Genomic DNA, 25,348 nt, shown 5'->3' on the forward strand with positions numbered 1-25,348 from the left:
CTACCCTCTAAAAAAATCCTGTTCCTGTTTTTTTTAAACTGCCACCCGGTCCCGGTAAAAAGTTTCAACAGTGACTCCCACTCCTGTTTATGTAGCAGTGGAAAACGGACCTCGACGGAGACGCTACGTCCATTTTTTGTACAGTCTATGGTCCTTCCCCAGTCCTACGCCCAACATAATGTTTCCATCAGACTCAAATAAATTGAACGTCCTCTAATCACTGAAGTCACTCTGGACCAGTTCTCCTCTGTCCACACAACATGCTCCTCAGCAAAGGCAAGTCTAGCCTTTTGAGTCTTTCTGCTGATGAGAGGTTTGGTCACTGCAGAGTGGGCTTTCACTCCAAAAAGTCTTAAAAGACGAGACATTTTGTGCAGAGACAGATCCTTGCCCTGTTCAGCACTGAACTGACGAGAATCTCCAGCTGCAGTGTTGAACTTATTCTCCACTGAGAGTCTTCACATAATCCTCTCCTCCATCCTTCTCTTCTCCTTCTTTTTGAGGGACTTAAATTAATCTATGTCCTCAGTTTCAATCTTCTTGAAATCACTGACTGTGAACGCCCAACCTCTCTCTGATGGCTGAGGGTCATCCCTTTGGCCTTCATCTGGACAACCTGCTGTCTCAGGGTTTCAGTCCCCTTAGAGCAGCTGCCATCTTACAAAGTAACCAGGAGAGCTGCAGATAAATAGGGTGTGTCCAACAATGAAGTCAATTGTCACCAGATTTACACCAATAACTGAGAGGGATCTGAAAGTGTTCAATAAGAACAATGCAATTCAACTAATGATTATATTTTGTGCATTGCACTGAAATATATTATTTTGAAGGAGCTGATGTATCATCTGAAGAGGAACTTTTTGAGAGAAATAATGCTACAGAGTCAGGCTAGATGTTAGATATGTGAATGAAAACGGGTTCTATGTGTACTCTCAAGTCTCCTCTTTACAGACATGTCCACTTTATAATAATCCAGACAGTTTGGGACAAAACATACAGTTTTTCTCCTGCAGTATCAATGTGATATTTTTTCAGAGGATGGAGGTTTTTTCTCTGGATACTGACAATACAGAGGTTTCTGAGCAATTTACACAGCACAAATGCTCTCCATCCAATCACTGAAAAAAATGCCGTTCTCTCCAAATGTCAAACATGTCTGATCCCAAATCACATTTTGATGTTGATTTTTTAATCTATGTATGTAAATATGGACTCTTTCTTTAGGTTATGCAGCCTACAGAGGAAACGTTTGTGTTCCATCTTTCATGAAAACAGAAGTACATCTTATCACTGTGGTGTAACTGCCAGTAATAGATAGGGGTGCTTATGAGCAATGAAAAACCTGTAATGAAAAACATGTATATTCCTAACAAGTTTCAAAGAACAATGGTGAATATTAAGAGAGAACCATCACTTTAAAGTTGAATGCTTTATTCTTTGTTGTTTTGAAAAGTGTGTTATGGCATGGGGTTATAAAATTGAGTGATTATATTTTCTAACATTAGGAGTGTATACCTCACTCAAAATCACTATTATAATTATTCCTGCCAGATAGAACCAGTGGCCCAAATTTGGGGTCCTGGCTCACGGACCCCAAACACTGTTAATGCTGAATTTGTGTCCGTTTAAACCATTCGAGTTATTATTAGTTAAAATGTTGAGTTTTGTTGCATTACTTAAACAGTAGGTATGTTGTACTATTATGATGTGATCATTGGGTGAACAAACTGTTTTAAGGGCAGATTGTATCAAAATCTCATTGGCTCATCCACTCAAGAATAGTGTGTGCCTGTTTGATGGAGAAGGTTGCCTTTGAAAGAAAATATTGAATTGTCTATAAAGCATTCATGTTCTGTCACCTTGGATGTGCGTGTTCCTGCTGTTCTGCTATGCAGACTGCCATAACATGTGGGTCATGTTCACATTACTATAGATATTGTTATAGTTACTGTTACTCGCTGGCTGCTTGCATCTCTGGAAGTGTGTCAGTCTCTCTGTCTTTTGTCTATCTTTGTGTTTCTCTCTTTCTCTCTCCTTTTCTTCCTCCCCAACCGGTCAAGACAGATGGCCGTCCTCCACAGAGCTGGGTCTGTCCGACGTTCCTGCCTGTTATAGGGAAGGTTTTCGTTGCCACCATACTCTATGGGGAAATTGTTGGGTCTTTACCTACTCTGTAAAGTGTCCTGAGATAACTTTGGTTATGAATTGACACTATAAATAAAATTGAATTGAATTGAATTGAACCTCATCACAATTCACTGTAATCTGGGTTAGATTCCTTAATAGTTTGGGGCTAGCCCTACAACATTTTATTTCATTCCCTGTGAGGTATATTAAAACTGCATCTATTTGTAAATCAAAATGATGGGTCCCATTGTCGTTCAAGGTCCCAAATTTTAAAAACATGTCAAAGGCAGCCGTAACGACACCTGTGGGAATTTGATATCATAAATTAAAATGTAGGCTAATATACAGGCCCTTTGCCAATTTAGTTTAAAAGTAGAGATCATACATTCAAACTAAATTGCTTTTAATCTTCCTTTTCTATTTTATTTCCCCAACTGTGATCTTACAGAATTTGTTCTGATTCTCCAAATGAAACTAAACATGATTGGATTCGTTTCCCCTATGAATTTGATGACAGAAACTGACTGAGATATTTGAAATAGTCGACCTTGTTAGACAGCAGAACCACGGGCACACACACAGTAGAAGATCTCTCTGCTGCCAGTGATTGTGTCGCCTTAATCAGCGTTTAATGGGGGCACGCAGTATTAGAAAGTGAAGGCAAACAAGCCGAGCACACTCTGAACAGGTGTGTGTAGCATCACATGGAGTCAGCCTACACCACACTGCATTCATCACTGCACCAGTCCCACCGTATAACATTAATTTATTCAAGCACCCCTAAAATCTCGCGGTGCTACCATTCAGACATCTTGCATTTCACTGAATCTGGTTTTGGAGAGATTTTTTTCATTAAATGCACATTGTTCCGCACAGAGACGGGCCGTTTTTAGTCCTTTGAACCCGGATTAGTTTTCCTCCGAGTTAACGGATGTGAGGCGGTTGGACCGAGCCTCGCGTGCAAATCCCGCGGAGTTTAGACGGTCTCTCACGGGGCTCTGTAGTCGTATTGTGCGTCATCTCCATCGCTGCCGTTTTGTTATTTTTTCTCCATTGAAGAAACATGGCAACTCCCGCCGCGGTCAACCCGTCCGGTAAGTCGGATGCCCTGCATGTCGGTGGAGTCGAACAGAACGTGTAATAATGTTGTGTGGAGTGTAGAAAAGGCAGCTGTCTGTTCTTTAGGCTGTTGCCGGAGAGGGCTGAAGCGCCGACAGGCCGCCGAAGCCTGGCTCTAGCATCCATCCCCTTCCCCCACTGAACCGCCGTTCACAACACCGCTATTCTTCGCAGTTTTGTAGCCAACTTAGCCGTCCAAACGACTCGGTTGTTGTGTGGTTAGATGTGTTTATTCCCACACGCTGTGATATTTCTGCTTCTGTTCTTCTCGGTAAAACTAGCCCAACGCGTTGATTTCGCCGAGCCTTTGCATTTCCTCACTGTGATACAAAGGTCGCTTTGCATATCGCTGCCCTACAGCGCTGCCCTTCATATGTCGTGTTTCACCGGAGACATTTGGACATTTGTTTCGGTGAAGGGAGGCAGACACTTCGGCTCAGCACAGTTTTGCCTCCGTCCCTCTCCTGTTGGTTCATTGTTGCCCGTAAGGCTTTACGTGTCCTTCCGGTAAACCGCTTTCACAAACGGAGCGAAACGCTAAACCATATTTCAAAATGTAATGTCGGTATAGCATTTTGTATTGGCGTGAGGTACATACCGGAGAGAACATAAACATTTCACGGTTTCTTGAAAACCGTTTTGCAATCCGGCATGTAGCCACCACACAGCGAGTAACGGGCATTAGAATAATGTGTTAACTTTGAGAGCCGTGTCCCCTTTGTTGACTCCGTCCTCCCCTCAGTGTGCAGCAGGGAATGTCCATCAGCCATAAAAGTTTGAATTCAACTGAAATACGCGGTTCTCTGGTGGTCACGCATCTGTCACGTTAAATGTTTAAATAGAGTCTGGTCCAATGTGCTGAAGCAGGTTTTCCCAGCGAAAAGCGTGAGTGCCGGTTCAATTTGAATAGGTGCACTCTGTGTTAATAGGAAGACAGTTTATTTTCGTAACCGCCAGATGAGACAGTAACTTGAATGCATGATTCATTCATTCAACCCACGGATGAGACAGTACTGTGACCATCTCACCATCATTACTTTGTTTCTGATGAGCTTGATAATGACACTATTGCAATAATACAGCTTATCATTTAAATGTGCTCCGAGTCCCTTGCCATGACAAAACATTTTCAGTACAATTCATTACAGTTTAATTATGTAATTGTACAAAATGTACGGTGGCACTGTGTGTGGATAGGCCTTTGCTATTATTATTCAGCATCATTAGAAAAACATTGTTGTATAAATGAATCCACACGGCAGCGTTTGCTTTCAGGGGCTGGGCGATCATTTGACACAATCATATATTGTCTTTCAGTGGATCAAAGTACCGTGAAACAAAATCGGGGCGTCTAAACTGATAACAAGTACATACTAATTCAAATTTTTCATAAAATCGGATGTGTAATATTTTGAGTTTAGTTTTTACAAAAAAGTTGTCTTTAAAATGGGGAAATACACAATCTTTTTCCATATTTTTCACATTAAATTTACACAGGCATATACAAAAATAGGCTTGACCATGTTGTTATTTCATAGAGACTACATAAATATTTATTTATTTATTTATTGAATTAGCAGAGAAAAGGATACATTGTGTAATATATCATTACTGAGATATGCAATGAGCTTTATCGAGAGAGGATTTCGGCCACATCATTCAGCCCTGTTTCAGGCTGTACAAATAGGATTTAATTTAGTATATGTGTATAAGAAAATCACACCAACAGGATCTGTCAAAATCAGGAAAGGATAGCAAAGTAATTATTCTTTAGTAAAGTGTCTGGGCTTCTGAGACCTCCATACGATAACACGTCAACCCTACTCTACCTCACGCTCTGTGCCTTTTCATTGGTAATGTAAATGAAGGGGAATATAAATAAAGAATTGTCTGGTTATTAGCACCGTGGCTGCATACACAGTGTTGAGATGAGGTGTTGCTCGAATGAACAATGAAAAGATGAGAAAATAACCCTTTCAGAAGACAAAACCAAAACCTTCCTCTTCCTCTTGGTCATTGCAGATGAGAGTAATCCATCCCGTAAGGATGAGAGTATTACTCATATATATGCATCTTGTATGGGAGGATGAAACCCTCCAGGCCAGGGCCAAACCTATTGCTTTAATTATTATCCCCTGCGTGTTATGTTTGTTATAATGTAATGATCCACTCAGGGTGGAGGAAAGCGTGCAGTGAGAGCTACGTGCAGCTCCTCTATCCGCTGATGAAACCCAGTTAGAATTAAGTCATGCCTAATGCTGCTGCTGTTGCTGCTGTAGCTAGAGGAGGACAAAGTTAGCGTGCTGATCTGTGATCAGCCCAGGCATGGCAGTATGGTCAGGTGTGTTAACCTCAGACCAGATGCCCTGGGATGTGGGAATGCTGTGTCACTGCAGGATTATCTCCAGCTGGCTGTCGCCCAGATCCAATTGGTGTAAGAGCATGGGAAACATGACAAGTGAAATGATCTAATGAGGGCTGCGTGTTTAGAGAGGACAAATCTGATTTCCCACTGACTGTGCCGGCTTGCCATCGTCTAATTTGTTCCGCCACATTTTTATAATGAACAGAAAATGTTTGCTCTTCTCATGATAACATAAAAGATCTCTAACCCCCATCACTCCACTTAGCAGCACGAAAACAACATTTATTTGTGCACAAACTGCTGTCAGTCTCGTAGCTTATGTCTACTGATACATCCGGCTGCTTGTGTATTTGGTGTTTTGACCATTTGTGAAATGTGTTAAAGGGATAGTTTTGCGGTTTTCAAGTGTGGTTTTATGAGGTACTTATCCATAGTCTGTGTTTTACCTACAGTAGATGATGGTTAGCACATAGACAGGAGTTCTGACATGAAAGCTAAGCAATGTGCTGCAGTGGACAGGGCCAGCACTAGAAACAATTTTAAGGGCGTACCCACACTGTCCATCCGTACCGTGCCACAGGATGTTTCACGGCTAAAGTCTAGTTCGTTTGACTAGTGAATGCAGCCGTTCATCTCCTAGGAGTGTCCACGGCCCGTTTGGGAGAGGTGGCTTTTATAAAGCACGTTTGCACATATACGAGCACGAGCATGCGCATGTACACAAGCTCGAGGCCTACGGCGGTTCTGACGTCATTTCATGTGCGCCTGTTCGGACATAGAAAAAAGAAGGAGGGACCATGCACGGACATTTCAAACAAAAGGTAAACGTTGGTCTGAGGTGGAGTGTTTACTGCAGATTTGGTCGATGAAAATATTCAAAAACAGTTGGACAAGACGCACAAAAACTCTGAGGTCTATGGAAAGATTTGTAAACAAAGCGACGCATCGCAATGACTTCAATCAATGCGCGTGACGTGTTATGGCGTGATGACGTATAGGCAGCAAGAAGCATTCGCCAAGGCCCAGGTAGTGTGAGTACAAACGGGCCTGGGCCGCGGGGGGAGAGGGAGGGGGGGGGACAAGTGCCCTAAAGCACGGGGCATGGTACGGATGGACAGCGAGTGGGCCCTAAGACACCTTAAAGAGGCACCCCTAAAAAAATCCAGGCCTGCCCCTAAATAGTCGACCAAGCATTCATTGACCAAAGAATCATTAGCAGATCAGAATTTCCCTTGTCGATTGGTCGTAGAAAAAAAAACCCCAAACATTTGCTGCCGTTTCTTGTCGAAATTAAGTGAAAATCTGTGAACAGCGGCTGGCCTAAAAGGCTCTAGGGCTTCTTATTTGAAGGGCTAAATACAGGAAGTCTCACTCACTGTCAGTGTTTTTAACACGACAGCTCCCCTGGCTGTACATAAAATAGCCAATCATGTCGGGAAAGACTTCTAAAAAACGGGATCACTTTGAAAAGAACAAGGATGACCTCACAGGTCACATACAAACTTTAGAACAAAAACTTCATCTATCACTCGTCCATGACGAACACGACCTACCACCTTAAAATATGTAAGTAACATTAGACGAACATGACCTACCACCTTAAACATGTAAGTAACATTAGACGAACATGACCTACCACCTTAAACATGTAAGTAACGTTAGACGAACATGACCTACCACCTTAAACATGCCGGTAACGTTAGCCTAGCTACCTGCCGATGTTCCCACAGTCTCCTTGCTGATCTTTTCTGACACATTCAGAATTAGAACCTGAAATAAGTTGCCGGTGTCATTAACAGGCGGCTGTGCGCACCTGTAAAAGAATTAGGGCTTCAGCTATGGAATCTTTTTCACCCGATTATTCCATCGATAAATCAAGTAATTGGATTAAAAAAATATGTAATTCTGCGTAAAAATGTATTATATTTTGCTTTACTTTGTGTGTGTGTGTGTGTGTGTGTGTGTGTGTGTGTGTGTGTGTGTGTGTGTGTGTGTGTGTGTGTGTGTGTGTGTGTGTGTGTGTGTGTGTGTGTGTGTGTGTGTGTGTGTGTGTGTGTGTGTGTGTGTGTGTGTGTGTGTGTGTGTGTGTGTGTGTGTGTGTGTGTGTGTGTGTGTGTGTGTGTGACATCTGGAGGGAAGAAAGAAAGCATGACAGGGAAGAGAAAGAATAGGAGCAACCTTTTCTGAGGGAGAGCAGTGATTGAAAAGGAGAAAGTATGCAACATTCCCCCTGGTCCCCCCACAGGCTCATTAATGCCTTTGACCTCAGGGCTTTTTAGCTTTTGCTGTCTGAAGATGTAGATGTGACTGATGGCGTACTCACACTTGGCCCAGATGATCTGTGCCGTGCTTTAGCAGGATTGTCCCCCCTCCCTCTTCCCCCATGGCCCAGGCCCTCTTGCGCTCACATTAGGTGTGTATCAATTAGGGTAAGATGTGGCTGCTCGTAAAGTTTCAGGGCATACCCTCTCAAATGGCCACTCACTCGCTGTGTTTCCATTACAAACAAGGCCCCAGAGGGATTTGGAGACTCTGGAGGTGACGTATCGCTCTGAATGGGTTTGGATCACTGGCGATCGGCTGATCAGTGATGTCCATGCAGCGTAGCGCCGTTCTTCCTCAAAGTGAGAAATCCAGAATAGTTGTAGTTTGATTTAAGGTGGCCCATATGATTCAAACGGCTGCTTGAGCGACTCGCATGCAAATTAGGGGCGTTTTGGCGAGATAGACCCGCCTCATCCCGGGTATTCCACTATAGTGGAAATGCACCTATAACTTGAAGTGATCCGGGCCTCGGCTCGACTGCTTCTTGCTTATAGACGTCATCACCCTCGGGTTTTTTGTCGTCCAAGGGCTTTTAAATATTTAAGTTTGCAGTAAACACCACCTCAGCATCAAACCTCTGTGAAACTTTATGCTTAGAGATGTCAGGATACCAAAAATTCAGTAGTCGGTGCTAATACCAGTGAAATGACACGATTCTCGATGCCAGTTCAATACCATGGTAAAAAAAAAGAGAAGGATTTTCTAAGATCCTATTGACTTCAACATGAACTTCTTTATTAGCAAATTTGGAAAATATTAAAATGCCATTACAACACACAATACAGTACAACCATTGGTCGAAGTGCAACAACTTAAAATTCATGCACAGAATTAACACATTGGCACCAGCACACGCACACACACCTAGTTACTAACAGTAGATTCAGTCATTTTTACAGACATGGTGGTGGCAGGTAGTTGATGTTAAAACATTAACATGTTTAGTTGATCAGACCTACTGAGCTGTAAAGAGGCGTGCTGATTAGCCGAGGCTGCATTACTTCCAAACATGTAACGTGTGTTTCAGTATGACAGATGAAAAAAGAAGTACTTCCATACACAACTCATGGGGCCTTTTTTCACCAATGAGTGGGTGCGAAGTGATTGCTGTAGTTCAACATGGGGTTTGTTATGTCATGTGAGTTCCACTTCATTGTGACCTAACTACCAACTTCTGAATCCAAGTCTGACTGGAACACTCTATACTACCGCCATTAGTTATGGAAGAGACACAGCACCAAAACCTACGTGCTTCTGGTGTCTCAAAAAATAGGCATCTTCTGTGGTTTTTTATTTTAGAATCGAAATTTATCGAAAGTTATCAAAATTTATCGCAAGTATCGGTTCTCGAGACATCCCTACTTCTGCAGTAGGGCTGATTAGCGATATACTAATCTCACAATACGATACGATACATGATATTCAGCTCACGGTACAATATATATCACGATATTCAGCCACCAATACGATTCGGTTTGATACGATTGGATATGATACACTTACATCATTTTCTGAAAGACTTTAAAGGGACGGTGTGATTTTGGTGACATCTTGTGTGTTCCATTGACTGGGATTGAATAAATAAAAACTGAAAGAATCAATTACACAACATATGGCTCTGACTGGACAGCAGAGGTGGTAACAAGTCACTTTGTGCAAGTCCAAGTCAAGTCTAAAGTCTCTGAGGAAAGCAGCAAGTCCTAATTGAGTCTCTTATGGTTTTAATAAATAATAGGGTTAAAGTGCAACCTCATTGTATAATTACACAAAGTCCCAACACTCTTGTGTAAATACAGAAAGTCTGATGCTCTCTTTACCTGAACTAATTACAGACACACCTGAAGCTCCAGGTCCTGCTCTCATTGGAGGATTTGAAGACATTTGATAACTTGGAGGCAGACAAATCAGCTGTAGATATTCTGAATGATATATTCAGGATTATGCTCGATTTTGATATATATATTTGATGTTTTCACTTGTTATTTGATATATTTTTGTTGTATTATAGTTTATAGTAATATGTATTTTGTATTGGCTGCTCATTATGTTTGTCAGAAACGTTGTCAGTCATGCTGCTGTCTGTCTCAGGACACTCTAAACAGATGTTTAATGTCAGCGAGCTCTTTCTGTGAAATAAATATTATAAAAATATTTATGTGTTAAAATTTTTCATATCACAATATTTATATTTTTGTGAATAGGGATGTGCACGAGTAGCTAATTCCAGGATTGAGGGATCCACTAAGTTCCTCGAGGGCCAATCGAGTACTCGTTTTTACAAATCTAGTTATAGAACTAAGCCTACACAAAACCTAATGCTTATTATCAATCAAAACACTCACAGTTACCCTTCTTCAAAACATAGTTTCCTTACAAAAAAGTTATTAAATTTGCGTTCTGTTAATGATCAGTCCTGCTGTGGAGAGCAGGCGCTCCTCTGACAGACACAACGCTCACTTTTTTGCCCCGGTGCCTGTTGGACTCCTGTGGGTTTTTCTGAGGATCACTGTATAGCTCACTGAAATAAGCGTCTAGCTGGTTGACATATTTTCGAACTAGTCCTCACTAAAGAGGGTGTCCAGTGCCTTTGTGCTTGCAACACTGCCGCCCCAAGCGCCACTACCCTTTGAGATTTTGAAACAAGAGGAGAGACATTGCTACATTTAGGCATTTATATATTTATTTGGCAAAAATGTAAACAATTGTTTGCCTTCTGGGTCAGAATATAAACACTTTTACATTATCAAATCTTAGAAAAAATGAAGACATTTTTTTTCTTGCACTAAAATAAGCACAAACAGCAATCACTGAACTGACTGAATAAAGGCTATATCCGGGTTATTCAGGAAAAATATGAGCATCACATTAATGGATATTGTAAAACAATGCAGAGACATAGGAGTACATACAGTATATTGTCTTTATTTTATCAATGTAAATATTAGTCATAGGCCTCAAAGTGCAACAAGCTTGTCAAAAACAACCCTTGTTGAATGAACAAACCTGTGAACCAGAGGTTTTCACTCAATTATTGGACTAAAGTACAAGTTTGAGGCTCTTTTACATTTACTTGAGTATTTTATGTACATGCTACTTTATTCTTCTACTCCTCTACAAATCAGTGGAAATATTCTACTTTTTACTCCACTACATTTATCAGATTACTTCAGTTACTAGTTACTTTACCAGGCTGACAAGTACATATAAAACATTAGTTTATTCATAAAAAACTGGACTGACACAAATGAACATATCATAAATCTCTTTCCACTCAGATATGGCTGCAGAGTAAACTCAGGCTTCACAGAGACAAAAAACAAAAACTTCTCTGTCCATTCTCTGGTGAACAGTTTTCTGTGACAACTTTTCTTTTTTTCATAGTAGAAAGAGACATTGATGTGGTGATTTATCCACAGATTTAACCAGACCGACCGATCTCTCAACATCAGAGAAGAGCTTAGCGAGCTGTTGCCAAGAGGATTCAGAAACCCACGAAGAAGAGCGTAGCAGGAGCGTGCGTAGCGAGAGCGTGCGTAGGGGGAACGTGCATAGCGCTGTGGCCGCGCGCCTACAGGGAGCGCATGGAGCAAGTCTCCCAACGCATCGAGACTTCACGTGCTGAGACGGATACGAGAGAAGACAGCCGTCATGAAGACGCTACGTTGCACCTCATAAACCGAACGGTACACACATGTACCGAACCGTGACGAGCGCACCGAACGGGACAGATTTTTTAAATAAACCGTTCCACCCCTAATGTTCAGTTTAACATTAAGAAAAGGAATTCGGCACTGTTTTGCAGTCTATACCTATATAGAGAATAGCCTATATATTTGTAGATTTGATCACTTTTTGTTAAAAACATCGTATTGTGAACTTATTGTGAATACTTAAACTGTATGTAATAACAGACTTCTGGTCCAGTATTGTTCTCGTTGTTACTGTTACTGTTGTGAGGCACCTGGCCTGGTTAAAGATTGTCCAAACAAACACAAGAATAAAGCAACAGAAAAGCTCTGTAATTTCCGTCATGGTTCCAAATAGATATTTCAGTCAAATAAAAAGGTATTTCTGCAGATCAAAGAGACTGGGTGGCTCTAATGTGTCCCACATAAATATATACAACCATAGCCTAATAGATCTTAATCCCATAAATGTCAGCCTGATCACTCTATAAACTTCAAATGGGATCCTGATTATTCAGTTCCAAGAAACATTGAAGTTTAAAAAAGACATATCTTTGCTATACCCACAGACATATAGTTATGTATATTTGCATATTATGATCCAGATAAAAGCAGTTCACATATCTGCTGTCAGAGTCTGTACAGGGGAGAGGTCAGAGCCCCTGACCCTCAAAAGGTCTCCGTACGGCCCTGCATCACACGTTGCTACCTGCTCTGTGGGAAACACTGCCGACATTGACGAGGAAAATGCTGGGTAGTGATATCCAGTTATGATGATTTAGATTTAGCTTAGCTCTTGGACCTCCTTCCGAAATTGTTTACTGTCTCAGCCTGGCCTGTCGGGTCTTCCAGTCCGTGGAACTGGATGGGTAGCCCCCGTTTTCTTGGCAAGAGCAGTTTCACAAAGTTCCTGTCGGTTGTATAATACAGTATATAGTCAAGACTGTTGTATGTATGTAAGTTTAAAATAGTCCCAATAAAGCCAGTTATAAATATAAACAGGAATGTTTGGATGCAGACAATGTTTAATTGATTGATTGATTTAATTTAAGAGATTGTTTAATTGATTGATTAAAGGGTTAAATTGAGCATTTATTAAGTGCTTTAGAGGAGATTTCCAAATATTAAGATATTTTAATAATATCTTCACTGTTGGAAGTCTGTTTTCTCCACTGAAAGCCAAGGTATGAAATAAAGGTCCTCAAGACAACTCATTCAACTCTGTGGATACAGAATAAGAATAAGCGGCTCACTCTGAGATTACCCGGTCTTATTGTCTAGATACTTTTCAGCTTGTAGTGTGAGAGGGGCCTTAGACTTTCTTTCTCAGCTCAAGTACCTGTTCCACCTGTACTGGTATTACTACTGTATCTATTTATAGGATTTTTAGTATTTTTTGGGCAGTGTAAACAACATGACATTGTCATGAACATGGACATTACAAGATGCCCTGATGATCCCCAACCCACTATTAACCCTTACTTGACATCATATAGCAAAACATACTTGAAATAGGATAATAACAAATAGAAATAGACTTTTAGAAAATTATATTACACATAAGTAAAAGAGAGAGTAGTAATTAAGAATATGTTTGAGTAGTTTACAGACATGACATATAATAGAATAAAATGAATAGATACTACAGAATCTTATGTCACTGTAACTTTGACCATTATCACTGATGACTGGCAGCTTGCGTCACATGTGCTCCAAACAAGTATGAGAGCCACACAGGTCCAAATGTGTCTGAGCTGTTACAGAATGAAGCAGAAGAATGGGAGCTCAAAAACAAAAGATTTACTTTTAGTACTGATAACGCCCCCAACATGGCGGTTGCTGAGCAACTAGGTAAATTCCTGCATGTGAGATGTGATGGCTGCACTCTAAATCTGGCATCCAACGATCTCTCAAGTTGCCTACTGTATCAAGGCTACTGCCAAGGGTCAGGCCTATTACCACGTTTTTCCACCGCAGCACAACTGCAAAACACAAGCTTGAGGAGAAGCAGCAGATACACAGTGTGTCGTGTCACAAGCTGAAAACAGACGTCAGCACAATGTGGAACAGTGCATTCGACACGGTTGACAGATTTCTGGAATAGTAATAAAGAATATAACTAAGTTGGGTCTAAAATTCTTATCCCAAGGATACAATATGTGGGTCTGTAGATCAGATGACTGTGGTGCTAACAACAGACCTAATTTTCACCATTAGGTTATTTCCACCAACATTATATTGAAAGGAACTTTTACAGAGAGCACAACAATGTGCTTGTGTATTAGCTGATTCCCCCCCCACTATCTGCACAATATTGAATTGAATCCTCATAAACTGGGCAATAAAACATGAAATTAATCTCATTCTCTGTCTCACCCAGGTCACATATCAAACAGAGCCTGTCTCCAGAGCTAGTAGGAATATATATTTACACTGGAGATCAAAATTAGATAACACATTATTAATACTTGATTTATTCTGAAATACTGTTATTTTTTACTGTTTAGAATTTGATAGAATATCCTCTGTGTCTATACCACTGCTGCCCTAGCATGTTTTTCAAATAACCAAGGCAACAACAAAAACCTTTATTTAGTGAAAAAAAACAGGGAGTAAAATTAGAGAACAGTAACTATTGTGTCACAAGAGAAGATTTCAACATTGATTTAGCTGATGCTTTTCAACCATGAAGATAAGATATTCCTTTATTTGTCCTACAAAGGGGAAATGTCCATATTACAGAAGCAAGTGGTTAGAAAACATAATGAAGCATCAATAAGAAACAATAGAAAAATATGAACAATATAAACTATAAGAATAACAGGAACAATATACATTTTTAAATGTTTATAAATTGACAGGAAAATATTAGTATTGCACATTGAGATTGAAAGTATTTCACACTGTGAAGTGAACCCAGTTGGTGAAGTGTGTGTGTGTGTGTGTGTGTGTGTGTGTGTGTGTGTGTGTGTGTGTGTGTGTGTGTGTGTGTGTGTGTGTGTGTGTGTGTGTGTGTGTGTGTGTGTGTGTGTGTGTGTGTGTGTGTGTGTGTGTGTGTGTTCTACTGCAGTGCTAATTGTACAGTCTGACAGCTGCAGAAAGGAAAGACCTGCGATAACGCTCCTTCACACACTGTAGGTGACGCAGCCTGTCGCTTAAGAGCTATCCAGTGCTGTTAGAGTTTCCTGCAGGGGGTGGGGGTCATTCTACATCATGGATGGCAGCTTTGTCATCCTCAAACTCTCTCTGGCGGCATGGATGGAGGCGTTCATCTGCATGTACTGCCAACATTGCAGTGACACAGAGCGGTTGAAAATCAGGGATTAAGTTAAAGGCATGGGCTTTTTTGAACTGTGGTGCACAGAGCAGTGACACAGAGCGGTTGAAAATCAGGGATTAAGTTAAAGGCATAGGCTTTTTTGAACTGTGGTTGTATGAAGTTCTTCTCCACAGTCTGTGTGTAACCTACAGTAGCTGATGGTTAACATGCTGTAAGTCTCTAGAAGCAGACAGGAGTCCTGACACAGAAGCTGTTGCAGACAGGGGCAGCAGCTAAAAGGATGTTAGACACCTTAAAAAGACCCACATAAATAACTTAATTTTAGTTTAAATGTACACTAAACTGAAAATATTTATTACAGCTTTCCACAGTTTCCACAGAAGTTTCTCCTCTCTCTCTTTCAGCCGTTCAGTCTCCCTCTGCAAAAGTTCTACAGACAGGATCCTCTTATCTCCACTGTGAATGGCATTTCGTCTCTCGTCGTATCTCTGTCATAATCATTGACTTTTCTTTTCTAGTATTTGTTTATTCCATAAACTACGGAAAGTCTGACTCAAACAGTAAGTTGCACTAATGCGTAGGAATACGTTGTTAAAATTAAGTTCCAAAGGGAAGGACTGTCAAGGTAAAGCATTAGAAACTGTGTTCGAACACATCTGTCAGCTGAAACTACAGGGTTTGGTTTTTAAACTAACAGAGCCACTAGTGTTTGATGGCACATGTTGTGTTTGTTTTCTAGAAAGCTCATGTGTTTTTTGAAATGATGAAACATGGCAAAGTTAGTCTTATAAAGACGAGAGCACTGTAAACAAGATCCTTTTCTTCATTAATTGGCATTGGAGATTTAAAGCCTGCCTGTCAATATGGTTTATTGTGTCCCATAATATTGGAACCCCTTTTCCTGTGTGTGCTGAGTGAACCCCAACAGCCACCTGTATCATTGAGGTATCCATGTTGACAGAACAGAACTGCAAGATTTAAAATGCCTTTTTACATCTACTTCCATATTAGTCAATGAAATATGCTTTGAAAGAGCTGCTGAATATAAAGCAATGTACTTTTCTACAAAAAAATGTCATAATGACTAGAATAATCGTACAAATGGGGAACACTAGAAGTTAACAGTAGACCCATGTCTATGTGACAGATACTTCTGCTGACTCTGTGTCGTTTTCTCTTACTCTATCTTCCAGAGATGGGCAGTGAGTTGCCAGGGACAGTAGCGATGCCGGGGGCAGTCGGAGCTGGTCAGGTGAGGATGGGAGGAGCCGTGCCAGGCCGTGGGGGAAAGAGGAGATCAGGGGGGTGAGTATCTCTCTCTCTCTCTCTCTCTCTCTGTGTGTGTGTGTGTGTGTGTGTGTGTGTGTGTGTGTGTGTGTGTGTGTGTGTGTGTGTGTGTGTGTGTGTGTGTGTGTGTGTGTGTGTGTGTGTGTGTGTGTGTGTGTGTGTGTGTGTGTGTGTGTGTGTGTGTGTGTGTGTGTGTGTGTGTGTGTGTGTGTGTGTGTGTGTGTGTGTGTTTGAGCTTCATACTCCTTTTGGACTTATTTTTTCCATGTTCATTTCCTGACTAGGCAGTTATTGGGGTCTTCAGCAGTATATGTCTGGAAGGTCCACATATATTATTAGCTTGTTTCATCCTGTCATGAGTCATGACTGAAACGTTTGGCAACAAAAACATCTATTTGCTCTGCTTGATGTAACAGCTAACCTGCCTTTTCACAAGGTTCTAAAATCCTCAGGTTCCAAATTGTAGTTCTTGCAAATGAGCTCCTTTGTAGACGCTACTTTTAGAAAACAAGCATCCTGGTGCAGGTTATTTATTAACGAGCTAGTAGTGTTCTTTTATTCAGTAATCACAGACTGTTAAACGGGCTAACAGTGTGTCTGTTTGATTAGGTTTTTAAGACAAAAATAGACCCTTTGGGAAAAAAGAGAAATCTTATTCAAAAATAAGTAGTCTCATACCATGTAACTGTGTAGATGTTTTCATGTTATGCTCCGCTGAAACTGGTCAGTGAGATGTGACTGTGGCCCCTACAGGGCTCCAGTCAGTGAGTCATTAGTTGTTTTAAGGTTTACTCCCAGACTAACAGTAAATAAAAGCAGTACAAAGGACAAGCTTGTCGGTGCACGTACAGTTTCTGAAATAAAACACAAATAAACAAATGCATAAATATTTATAGAGTTGTCACTAATACCCAGCATTATATAAGCATTTAAGGACTGTAACTTAAAAGCTGCATCTTCTCTACATCAGTATTAAACACAAAAGGTAATAATGTCCCCTCTTATAATGTTATAAAATCACATTGAACCACGTTACCTGAACTTTTACAGGAATACAAGGCAGCGTTAGGAGCTAGTTAGTTAGCTTATCACTTAGTGCAACTAATTTGGGATCAGACTAATTATTGAAATGTGTGTCTTAAAGCAACACAATGAACAGACTTAAGTAAAACAACATAACATCATAAAATAATCACATTATTGTGCTTCATGAATCCTGTAATTGTAACTTAATAACTTACATCCTCAGTGACGACTGCACCGCGATCGTCAGCAGGAACAGTAGAAATATGTGCACAGGAAACTGAAATACAGCGTGACTTCACAATAAACAATTTCCAAAAAGTAAAAGTTTCTGAACGTAAAGAATTCACAATAGATGCAAAATAGGAGATAAAATAAACTTGAACTTTAAGGGGGATACACTAATGCTTATGTGCACATTTATACTGGTTGTATGATTGAATATCGCTCTGTTATCGAGGACACAGGAGGACCATTATTATGGCCAACCAATATCCTGTTGAACGATAATCTCGTCATATGGCTCAAGCCTAAATGGAAGACATTAAAACGGTGAAACAGAGCTACAGCAACAATCTAAAATTTGCCTTCAAATCACACTAATCTCCAAATCGATCTGTTGACAAATTATGATCATGAAGTCTTGAAAAAACAAATCAAAATAGGAACTTTTGTAGTTCCTGAACTACAGGAGTTAATTTCCACCAACATTATATTGAAAGGAACTTTTAGAGAGAGCACAACAATGTGCTTGTGTATTAGCTGATTTTTTCCCCACTATCTGCATAATAATTAACCTATGCCTCTATGTCTACTGTCTTTGTGGACTTTAATGTAAAATCCTCACTGGAGGCCTGTAAATCATATTCATCATACTCACAAATCAAGTCTCAAGTCTATCTGTACCGTCCTGCTGACATGCTTCTTTGGGAAGGATCCGAAAAGTTCAGGCAAAGGGCAATGCTCCATATGTATGCAATGTGATACTTCCTGTTGAATCGGACAATCACAGAACATATGCAGGCAAGGGCTAGCGTGCAGAGAATGTTCTAGTCAACCAAACATAGCCTTAGATGTTTAATGTTCATCTTGGCTAGGGCTGCAACTAATGACTGATGACGAATGTGTTGAAACTCAAATATTTAGTTTACATCGTTGTTGGCAAACCCCTCAAATATGTAGCTTCTCTGCATGATAGATCAAGAAATACATCACTTAAGCGTATGCCAACTAATATTATGTATTACACAGTGGGGTCCAGAGCTACTCTAGTCTACTGATGATTGACTAATCGATTAAAGGTTGAATATGTAGAATGAGCAGAACACAGCCATCTAGTGTCTCAAGATCGTAGTTGCATCAACAAAAAATAATTGCAGCAGTCTGGTTGCCAGGTTGGTCAGACCCGGTCCATCTTCCTCCTCTGATCATCGGCTCTATTTATCAAATAAGGATGGTAATGAGGTTTTTTATTCTGTCAACTGAAAAAGAAAGGGCTGCAATCACTTTCTGCTCTTTCAGTTTGGACGGAATGCTTTCAGAAAATTACCTCCAAACTTTACTATGAATGTAACCCCATTTGACATGTGAATGGCATTTTCAGGTTCTGCATTAGTGTGGAAAGAGCAGGGTATGTGGGGCACTGTGCATGAGCTCTTGTATATTCTAATCCTCAGGGGCCACAGCGACGAATTTAACCCATGCACAGGCATTAGGCCTACATAAACATGAATAAATAATGCAGCGTCGGGTCTAGGCAATATGCCAGATAAACATGGCACAGGGAGGCAATGGGGACTGCTCTTGTCTATGTCATTGTTGTTTTATTTATTGAGCTGAGTTTGTGTGTGTGTAAGATGATTCCAAGACAACAACAGATAATCTTCTCCATTGCCCCCTCATACAGCCACTGTCACTGCCATGATGCATAAAGCCTTCAGGTAGATCATGCATACCAACTGATCAGTGACAGGGCAGCCCAAGAGTGGGGGAGGGGGTTGGTAAACACACCATTCATGCACTAACCAGAGGGGTGTACTATGAAGCCAGATTAGTGGGTTGGTTAGCAGGTTGTGTTGAGCCAAAAACCAAAGTTTGTCACTAAGGCGGCTCTCTTTTAACCTGGAGAGATCGCCATGGTAACTTTCCCTGCATGCTTAACCTGGTCTGGAGAAGATTATGTTCAGTTTTGGAGTGAAATCTGCTATAAAATTAAAAGTCTTTGACTGTTCAACTCCTGTCATAATTCTTGTTAAATCGACTTTGGTGCCAGAACTGTAAGAGGTTGTCTTTGGAGTTAGAGTTTAGAGACAGAACAGATCTGCTGGCTTTTCCTGACAATATTATCTATGACACATAGGATATGTACACATTCTCAGCTGAGGAAATGAGTTGTAAATGCAAACTTGTTGAGCTGTAATGTTACAGTAGTAATGGCACTGAACAAAGCTTATTAAGTACAGTAGTACAACCTGTATACATCACGTTACCACTTTGGATGATTTTTAATGCTTGGTCATAATTTGCTAAAGTCTGTATATTGCAGCTAATAGAACGCTGATTACAAAATGTATGACATCATCACAATATGACATCATGTAGCAAGACGATATAAATGTACCTATTTCTATTTCTACTATCAGAGGTTTGGCCATGCTGATTTTACTGAGGTGCACATCTGTGGGTGTATTATGCTGTGATTATATTGGAATAATTTGTGTTATTCACATTATTTACGCTCGACACACTGGGGATCTTCTTGAAGTTCAAAAATGTCAGCAGTTCATTTCAATTCAAAAGATAGATTATATGTAATATATAAAGACTGCCATACGAAGTGGGTAATATGGTGTTGGAAGTCGGCATAATATGATAAATCACATTTTCTCAAGATTGGAACTAAGATCATCTTTTGTTCTTATGTAGGGAAACTGAAGCGTCTCAGCAGAAAAAGGAAGTACAAGAACAGATGGATAGAAGACAACAAGAATAATATATACATATGACTTTCTATACAAAATAAGCATGAGTAATAAATGTATTGCTCTAAATACTATGTATGCTAAGCAGAGATGGCAACTACATTATATTGATTTAGCTGATGCTTTTCAACCATGAAGATAAGATATTCCTTTATTTGTCCTACAAAGGGGAAATGTCCATATTACAGAAGCAAGTGGTTAGAAAACATAATGAAGCATCAATAAGAAACAATAGAAAAATATGAACAATATAAACTATAAGAATAACAGGAACAATATACATTTTTAAATGTTTATAAATTGACAGGAAAATATTAGTATTGCACATTGAGATTGAAAGTATTTCACACTGTGAAGTGAACCCAGTTGGTGAAGTGTGTGTGTGTGTGTGTGTGTGTGTGTGTGTGTGTGTGTGTGTGTGTGTGTGTGTGTGTGTGTGTGTGTGTGTGTGTGTGTGTGTGTGTGTGTGTGTGTGTGTGTGTGTGTGTGTGTGTGTGTGTGTGTGTGTGTGTGTGTGTGTGTGTGTGTGTGTGTGTGTGTGTGTGTGTTCTACTGCAGTGCTAATTGTACAGTCTGACAGCTGCAGAAAGGAAAGACCTGCGATAACGCTCCTTCACACACTGTAGGTGACGCAGCCTGTCGCTTAAGAGCTATCCAGTGCTGTTAGAGTTTCCTGCAGGGGGTGGGGGTCATTCTACATCATGGATGGCAGCTTTGTCATCCTCAAACTCTCTCTGGCGGCATGGATGGAGGCGTTCATCTGCATGTACTGCCAACATTGCAGTGACACAGAGCGGTTGAAAATCAGGGATTAAGTTAAAGGCATGGGCTTTTTTGAACTGTGGTGCACAGAGCAGTGACACAGAGCGGTTGAAAATCAGGGATTAAGTTAAAGGCTAAGGCTTTTTTGAACTGTGGTTGTATGAAGTTCTTCTCCACAGTCTGTGTGTAACCTACAGTAGCTGATGGTTAACATGCTGTAAGTCTCTAGAAGCAGACAGGAGTCCTGACACAGAAGCTGTTGCAGACAGGGGCAGCAGCTAAAAGGATGTTAGACACCTTAAAAAGACCCACATAAATAACTTAATTTTAGTTTAAATGTACACTAAACTGAAAATATTTATTACAGCTCTCCACAGTTTCCACAGAAGTTTCTCCTCTCTCTCTTTCAGCCGTTCAGTCTCCCTCTGCAAAAGTTCTACAGACAGGATCCTCTTATCTCCACTGTGAATGGCATTTCGTCTCTCGTCGTATCTCTGTCATAATCATTGACTTTTCTTTTCTAGTATTTGTTTATTCCATAAACTACGGAAAGTCTGACTCAAACAGTAAGTTGCACTAATGCGTAGGAATACGTTGTTAAAATTAAGTTCCAAAGGGAAGGACTGTCAAGGTAAAGCATTGGAAATATTCTAAATACAGTATACACCAGGTGGGCCTTTTTTTAACATGACTAAAGCACATTTTGCTGCAGCTGCTGCCCCTGTCCACAGCAGTTTCTGTCTAAGTACTCCTGTTTTCTTCTCCAAACTGACTGCATGATAACCGTCATCTACTGTAGGTAATACACTGGCTATAGATAAGTCTCTCATACAACCACACAAAACAGCTGAACCATCCCTCATTTTTTTTAGTTTAAGTGTTTTATTTATATAAATGGCATGAAGCCAGAATAGGGGATCAGATAGTGTCAACTTACAAGCTTGTTGTATTTGCTTACAAGTTCATAATAGCAAACACAGCTGAGAAATGTGTGTACAACCAGCTGTAAGGGCCGAGCATGGGTTATAATGAGTGAACTTGTAATGAGAGATAAACAATGCAATAAATGGTATGGTGTTAAAAAGCAGACACAGCTTTTTCAAATTACAGCAGCAGAAACAAATGAGGAAGAACTCTGTTCCAGTCAGCTGTCTGCTATTTACAGTGGTTAAACTAATTACAGTGGATATACATATTGTTTACCAGAAACCACAGGTAATTTGTTCATGAGAGAGTGCTGTCAGATCTAAGCCCAATAGTGGTAACTGTGTTTCCTGTGGTTGTTTCCCAGAATGGACTTTGACGATGAAGACGGAGAGGGACCTAGCAAATTTTCAAGGTGAGAACACTGAAAGCAGATGGCACGGGTCTAAAATGTTTTAAACTAGTTCACAAAGATAATACAGTTCCCGTTTGAGGGTATCAGTGGGTCTGGTAAATGAACATGTGCAGTATGTATGAATTCACTTTACCAAACAGGAACATCTGTCTTCTTTGGTTTTAAAACAATCCTTGCATAATGTCAGGTAGAATCAAAATGTTATAAATATGTTTTTAAGGACCCTGCAGATACCCTTTTGTAACGTTGACTGTTGCATGGACACCTCATGACTTACTTTTTTTTTTTTAACTTCCATCAAGATAACCAGTTTAACCTGGGTGTTTAGACCACTTATTTCCCCAGAAGGCCATTATATTATCATCTATTTCAGTGTAAGTAAAGGGGTAAACCTGAGTGTTTGTTTAAAACTTGTCTGATTGGGTTTACACTATGACCATTCAAAGCTACAAAACAGCCAAGCGTTGACATTGACGCTGAGGCGCCGTTGAAAGTTGAGGACAACTTTGATTTTTAGGGTGTCATGTCTGTCACGCAATGACAAATATCAGGTGTCAGCCTGCTGACATCTCCTTTCCTGAGATGTCAGCAGTTAAGTTTGGGAGTTAAATTCAATTACATTTTATTTATAGTGTCAAATCACTTTCCATATATAGTAGGTGTAGAATAGGGGGTGGAACGGTTTATTAAAAAACCCTGTTCGGTACGATTGTCACAGTTTGGTACATGTGTTAACCGTTCGGTTTGTGAGGTGCAACGTAGCAAGCATGACTTCTGTCCTCTCTCGTATCCATCTCAGCATGTCAAATTCCGGCGCGCTGGGAGACTTGCTCTATGCGCTCCATGTAGGCACGCGGCCACAGCGCTATGCACGCTCCCGCTACGCACGCTCCCGCTACGCACTTTCCTGCTACGCATGCTCTCGCTACGCACGCTCTCACTACGCACGTTCCAGCTACACATGCTCTCGCTACGCACGCTCTCGCTACGCACGCTCTCGCTACGCACGCTCTCGCTACGCACGCTCTCACTACGCACGTTCCAGCTACGCTCTTCTTCGTGGGTTTCTGAATCCTCTTGGCAACAGCTCACTAAGCTCCGCTCTGTTGTTGTTCTCAATCGTTTCTTTCTGGTTAAATCCGTGGTTAAATCACCACATCAATGTCTCTTTCTACTCTGAAAAAAAGAAAAGTTGTCACAGAAAACTGTTCACCAGAGAACAAAGAAGTTTTAGTTTCTGTCTCTGTGAAGCCTGAGTTTACTCTGCAGCCATATCTGAGTGTAAAGAGGAGAAGTTGATAAAAAATCATGCTACTCTGCATTTATGTTACGTTCATTTGTGTCAGTCCAGTTTTTTATTAATAAACTGATGTTTCACATGTGCTTGTCGGCCTGGTAAAGTAACTAGTAATATAGTATTTTTGCCAAATAAATATATAAACATGTAAATGCAGCAATGTGTCTCCTACTGTTTCAAAATCTCACTTCACTTTGATTTAAGATTGTTACAGTAATCCCTAAGCAAGCTGCCTTATTATTTCAGTTTTTGCATGATTGCATGACATGTCCTTAAGAATATCTGATAAAAAAATGTTTCCAATTATTAGGCTACAGATCTGATACATGGTATTTTTAGAATCTAAAAGAAATAGAATAAACAACCGAACCGAACCGAAAGCCGTGACCTGAAAACCGTGATATGAACCGAACAGTGGATTTTGTGAACCGTTCCACCCCTAGTGTAGACCATACTTTAATGTGATATTTTTATGATTTACACAACAATTCCCCCAATGGGTAAACAGCAAATCGAACAGCAACAAAAACCTTCCTATTATGTGTAAGTACATGTGAATGAAGGCCAGAACTCTGACAATTACACCTAGAATGTACAAAAAACCTAGGATTGTAAATGTTCCTTCCTCCATTACACCAGCCCTTTGCAGTCTGTTTTGTTCCGTTTTGCCCAGTTTCACACCATCAGTCTTTGAACCATCTACTCGCATGCATTATTATGCATAATGCTTTTTACCTGTATGTGTACATTGTGTTACATGTTGTGTCCTCTCTTCTCTGTAGGTATGATGATGATGATCAGATTCCTGGTGGGGATAAGGAGAGATTCGCCAGGTAGGCTTAGCCAACTGGGGCCACAGAGGATTTTCCATTGAGTCGGGGCTCAAGCTCAAGCACTTTTTTTGGCTTGATAGTGGTTGCCCGCTTCAATCAGTAAATGTGCATTTGTGAAGCCCATTGGGGCATGTTATGCGATTTTGGGCTATATAAATAAACTTGACTTAACAGACTGTACAACCTGCACATTATACATCTGTTCAGATCCCAAAAAAGTGAAACTGGTGACTAACTGGTGCCACAGAAATCAGGACTAATTGGTGTATTAGAAATCTTTTATTAGCCTCTTAGTGTTGATCGTCCATTCTTTTTTGATCAGAATGATCTTTTTTGTCAGTATTTTTTTATATCAGAAACCTGGCCACAGAAACCATTCCGTTGTGGTGGGGGAGTGGTTTACTCAACAGGGGTGCAGATGTCAGTCAGACTGGGAAATAGAAACACTGCTCCGAACATTACTTGACAATATACTAACAACAAATTACGCCCCAGAAATTTCTCTCTTTCTAACCAAACATGGCAGCCCACTCTCCAAGGTAACCACAGTGGAGTCGGTTGGGTTAGCTAAACTCACCAGATGATGTTGGATGTCACAAAGGCTGCGTTCCCACTGCAGTTCCAAGTGACCTGAATCTGATTTTTCCTCTCATATGTGACCCATATCTGTAAACAAAGCACCAACAACATAGTTAGTGAACCCAGAGTTTATTGAAAGAGTGTTTTAAAGACTTACCTACTGGCCCCTGTACCAGCTCCTCTCATAGTAAAGTCCATTCAAGTGGATTACCAAAGTCAATCCCAAAGGAAGGAGCCCATTGATGATATATTCCAGCAAAACACGTAAACATGGTGGTTTGCTGCAGACACAGTAATCCCTCTGCCTCAGCGTCTGGATTGGCGCCTCAATGTCCAGATTCAAAA

General features: G+C 40.5%; 1 protein-coding gene across 1 annotated transcript in view; it reads left to right on the forward strand.

Moving 5' to 3' along the window:
- The first annotated feature begins 3,011 nt into the window (after positions 1-3,011).
- Positions 3,012-25,348, forward strand: part of arnt2 (aryl-hydrocarbon receptor nuclear translocator 2) — a 97,791-nt gene continuing 75,454 nt past the window's right edge. The window contains exons 1-3 of the mRNA XM_083916785.1: positions 3,012-3,221; positions 16,096-16,207; positions 22,247-22,294. Coding sequence (XP_083772911.1) covers positions 3,191-3,221; positions 16,096-16,207; positions 22,247-22,294 — 191 coding nt within the window. The 5' untranslated portion in view covers positions 3,012-3,190. The remainder of the gene's footprint in view (positions 3,222-16,095; positions 16,208-22,246; positions 22,295-25,348) is intronic.

Source organism: Echiichthys vipera, assembly GCF_963691815.1.
Source record: "Echiichthys vipera genome assembly, chromosome: 1".
NCBI classification, from domain to species: domain Eukaryota; kingdom Metazoa; phylum Chordata; class Actinopteri; order Perciformes; family Trachinidae; genus Echiichthys; species Echiichthys vipera.